Source organism: Haliotis cracherodii, unplaced genomic scaffold, assembly GCF_022045235.1.
Source record: "Haliotis cracherodii isolate W230 unplaced genomic scaffold, xgHalCrac1.p SCAF_16, whole genome shotgun sequence".
NCBI classification, from domain to species: Eukaryota; Metazoa; Mollusca; class Gastropoda; order Lepetellida; family Haliotidae; genus Haliotis; species Haliotis cracherodii.
In genome coordinates, this window is record NW_027266271.1 from 4,118,764 (window position 1) to 4,123,743 (window position 4,980).

Sequence of the window (4,980 nt, forward strand, 5' to 3'; positions counted from 1 at the left end):
TCATTTGCTCCACATGTCATCAAATCCACAGAATGGATTGCAACAGTTTCTCGTCTCTGAAACATCACTTGCAAAACTATTTCAGTTTTGCTCATATCAGTCAAGTTCAAGTGCATTTTGTGGCATGGCTTGTCAAGTTAAGCTGATGCAACAACAAGACGTCATGATAATTGTTGAGACTGAATGCTTGATTGGGCACAATACAAGATGGAACAGCCAGTCAATGCAAGGGACAATGTCCTGGGGCAATCTTCTGTGTGCCAGCAGTATTCTTGTGAGTGGGGGATGTGCTGCACAAGTATTGAGAATGTTCAGGTTCATGAAAATGCCAATTTTTAACATGGATACTTTCATCAACGTACAGCGATGCTATGCAGTACCATCTTGTCTGAAAGTTTGGAACGAACATCAGTCCAGCTTGTTGGCAAATGTTGGTGGGAAACAGCTTGTTTTGGGAGGTGATGGGAGATGCGACAGCCAGGGCCATTGTGCAAAATATGGCACATATACCTTGATGGATCTTTGAGACAGGAGAATTTTAGATATACAGCTTGTTCAGGTGAGTAATAATAAGTGAGGCTCAGATTCATTGCTGTAATGATGTGCAAAAAGTATCAATATAGCCAATAGATGTTTGTTTGCTGTCTGTAATATTCCAGTCTGAACCAGACAGTACAGTGATTGATATCATGAACATTAATCCATGCAATTGGATTTTGATGACATGATAAATTTGTTGTAGAATGATTTAGCATATCAACTTTTGTACATCTGATTCATTGATTGTATGAATGCTATTAAATGTTCTTGATATTGTTTTAGTGCAATGAAGTGAAGAATTAACATCACATGGAACTTGAGGGACTGAAGCGAGGGTTATCATTTCTCAAAAAGAAAGGGTGTTCCATTGAGGAAGTCATCACCAATCGCCATGTCTCAGTGAAGAAATACATGAGAGAGGATCATAAAGACAAGAAACATTACTTTGATGTGTGGCATGTGTCCAAAGGTAAGGATACTCATCATGGTGATTGGTGAATGCTAAACATTATGTGTTAAGTCAGTTTATTATTACAGATTATAAAATTAATTGGCAACTTCCATTGCACAATCGCCGAACATTGCTGCATTACAAGACTCCTAATGCGTTGTAAGCAATAATTAATCAATCACTCACATGCACATTACTATTTATTGTCATCATCTATTTGCTGACATTCAAGACATTATTTGTCCCCCAAAAATACAACCGGGACTAGTGAAAATGGGATTAGTTATTTTACATAAACCACTGGTCTGAAAGGAGCTGTAGACAAGGTGTTTATGCAAATGGTTTCTACCCCGAATTACATGTTACAATTGATTACAGGAGTTGGGAAGAAACTGGAAGCAGCTGCGAAAAAGAATGGATGTGCTGCAATCCGCCCTTGGATCAAGTCAACGACAAACCATATGTACTGGGTAGCAGCTTCATGTAAAGATGATCCAGATATGAAGGTGGACAAATGGTTGTCAGTGACAAATCATGTTGCAAACAAGCATGAAGGACACTCGACTAAATTCAGGCAGTGCGAGTATGGACCATTGGCTGAGGAAAGACTGTGGTTGAAAGAAGGTAAGCTGGTTCATCTGTTTAAAACAAAGGCTTAAAATGTTTATTTGTAATGAATTTTCATTTCATTTACCTGATATAGGTGAATCCTATGGGAAGGACTTTTTTATTTTCATATTATCTTTTGTCATCCTCTTGATCTGATGATGGTAACTGTTCGGGTTTTTGTTTTGCCTTGGTTTGTCAGTACCAACTTATGCTTGTTGTTTTCATGGTATCACATTTATTGGATGTGCGGGATTTCATAGCTGACTGATATAATTGACATTCACTGCTGACTGATATACTTGACATTCACTCACTTGTTTCTTTAAATAAATATTAAACATGCATATTTTACCAATACCAGTGTAAAATAGTGTGTGCTATAATGTTGTAAAATATTGCTTTACACACAGTCATACATTCCTTTATAAGTTGTGTATTAGAAAATGTATAAAGTTACACATAACATTGACCATGTTAGCATGAATTAGATAATAAACAGTATCAATTTTGTTTTTATAGGTTCTAAACCATATAAAGCTTTCAATGAGGTTGTCAGCAGTGGTTACCTTGTGAGAGATTTGCCAAATCTGTCTCCAGTGTATCAGACGTATGCATTGGAGGTTTTCCACAATGTAGTAAATCACTTTGCGCCTAAGAACACCCACTACTTTTATGCTGCAATGATGGCAAGGTGAGTCATCACAGAGAACCCAAACAATACTTCATAATAATTGCTTTTTATACTCTGCAATTAAGAAACGCAAAAGTAGTAAAATCGCAAATATCTGAGTGTTGTCGACATCCATACAAACTTTATACCACTGCATGGATTGTGAGGAAAGAATGTGGTACTGCAGAAGCTAAGATGCTTGGTTTACACATGGTAGAAGTCCAATAGCCATTGTAATTTCACTTTTCAAACAATCTGGGGGCATGGGTGGCCCAGTCGTCTGAGGTGTCGCTATTGGCTGCGCAGAGTTGCGTCCCTTGGGCATGACAGAAACATGTGATCGTGGGTTCGAATCATGGTTCACCCCGATTATGTTTCTAGGTTTGTCAGCACCATACCCATGTTTGTGGGTTTTCCCGAAGTGGTAAACGCCTGAGACCGGCATCACTTCAGGCTTTCCTCCCATATTAAGCTGACACGATGTGATATAAATGGAATAATGTTAAAAGCGTCATTAAACCCAACTCACTCACTCACACTTTCAAAGAAACTTTTAGACTAAAACATTGACCATTTCAGGATGTTCCTCACAGCTCTCCATTTCAATGAAAATGGAAACCGTGTACAAGCAACAGATTGTGAGGGAAATTTGAGATGGAAGATGGTGTATCCCAAATCAAAGAAAGGAGAGGATGCTGTTGTAAAACCTGTTAAACAACCGGTTACTTATAGTAAGTTTAAGCACTGTAGATGTTTCTTGCTCATGGTGAAGTAAGACTGAAGTGAAAATAATTGTTTTCCTAATAACAAATTTGTTCAGAATTATAGCTTCCACTTATTCATAAAGACCATTTTCAGCATTTGAATTATTTATTTTATTCATTTGACCTTATGCACCAAATAACATATAGAAGATTTCTATTTACATGTCGTTACAAATAGAAAACCATATAACCTGTGTTGTCTCACCTGTACTTTCTTAATTTGTTTACAGCGAAATTGTTATTTTGTATTGTGCAGACTATGCCGAAGACCTGCGAACAGCTTTGCCAAACTACACCGTCACAAGGAAAGATGCAGACAAGCATTTCCTCAGTAAACCTTTGCCGCTTACCAAGAGCTTTAAACCCTTTGTGAAGGAAGAATTGGTCTCCCAACAAAAGTCAAGATTCTGTATTCCAAAATAGTGACATTTCAAGACTGTCATTATTTGAATGACTGTTGTGACTGTTCTGAATGTAACCCCTGTGACCTCATTACCTGCTGTGCATCGCTTATGAATGTTACTAAGGGGGTGGCTTAGCCAGGTAGAACAAGAGACCAGTAGTACAATATATGCAGATTTATTACATGATCTATGCAAGTAGCTTACAGATATGTACAACAATGGTGAGCATACTTCACAGGGACCAAGCATGTTCCTATGAAGGTGAGAGTTAGATATGTAAAAGAAGCACCAGTCAGCTCAGCATGTTTTTTATGCAGCGTTCCCGTTCACCATGAATACCAGTTTTTTATCTGTAAAATTAGACCTGGACCGGAAATTCATGTGACTGCCAGTCCCTGTGTACCGGCAAATAAAGTACCTTATAAATCTTTGTTGTTGAACAAATCATCGGTGATATTCATACTAGTACATTTTTCTAAGAAAGTCAGCTTGTCTGTTACATCAGGGTTTTACCTTGTCTATTTCTAGGTTTAAATATTCATTTGTCACGACTTTGTCTTGAAATTTAATATTAAACACAGTTGGGACTGGTAAAAATTAGGGGGTGCTGGTAATTTTTAGAGTTAATGATAAGTTTAAATCATAGTTGAACAATCGACAGTTTTTATCACAACAGCTGCATCTTCCATACATCTATTTTGGCAAATAGTGATCTGGAAATTCATTCAGACTCGGTATAAAAACTTGTGTTGTTGATTTGAACTTGATGTCTTGAGAAACTCTGCGTAATCTGATGAATTAGTGGTATTATTCCTTCATTAAAATGTATATATATATATATTTAGTAAGTGTCTCAACATTTATTCTTCATATTTCATGGAGAAACTGGCTAGGAGCAGTTTACATCAGTTTGTGCTTATTGTTTCTTAGTTTGTCAGCACTATACTAGTGCTTTCAGGTTTCGCAAAATTGGCGAACATCAGAGACAATGCATTATTTTGGGTTTTCCTCCCACATTAATATGTGACATGAATGGAAAACTGTTGAAAGCAGGGTTAATCCCAACAAACTGACGAATTGTTAGTGATCCCATGAATCAACTATGTTCAATGATTGTGACTGAGTTGTGATCCTCATATTAATGCTACCATGATTACAGCTTGATTGAAAATGATTTGGCAAATGTTTTGTTGTTATTCTGGTCTCAGCTGACAAGAAATGGTTTCATCACATCAGACTTCTCGCAGATGAAAATAACTAATCTGACAAATCATTGTTACAACAATATGAAGCTAATCGTCATAATGGTGACGCGCGGTAGAACGAAAGCTTCAGGGTGCCCACCTCATGTTAGCTTATATGCTCTGAAGGAGCGCCTTCATTCGTCACCACTCGCCCCTTTCCGTAGCCTGCAAGAAGACTCGTCCCCCTATCGATGAATGTTATGTGCGAAAATACGACAAACCAATCAGAATGCACGTATGATTTCAAGTTCTTCGTCAAAGAATCCCTCAGAAATAATTTCTGTTTTCACATATGTCT

At 37.5% G+C, this 4,980-nt stretch overlaps 1 protein-coding gene across 1 annotated transcript; it reads left to right on the forward strand.

Annotated features, from left to right (window-relative positions):
* Window positions 1–849: 849 nt before the first annotated feature.
* LOC139463344 (uncharacterized) lies at window positions 850–3,939 on the forward strand. The gene is made up of 5 exons (XM_071244592.1): window positions 850–1,009; window positions 1,370–1,615; window positions 2,120–2,291; window positions 2,850–3,001; window positions 3,291–3,939. Exons 1-5 carry the CDS (start codon window positions 850–852, stop codon window positions 3,455–3,457), a joined length of 897 nt encoding a protein of 298 aa, XP_071100693.1. The 3' UTR covers window positions 3,458–3,939.
* Window positions 3,940–4,980: the final 1,041 nt, after the last annotated feature.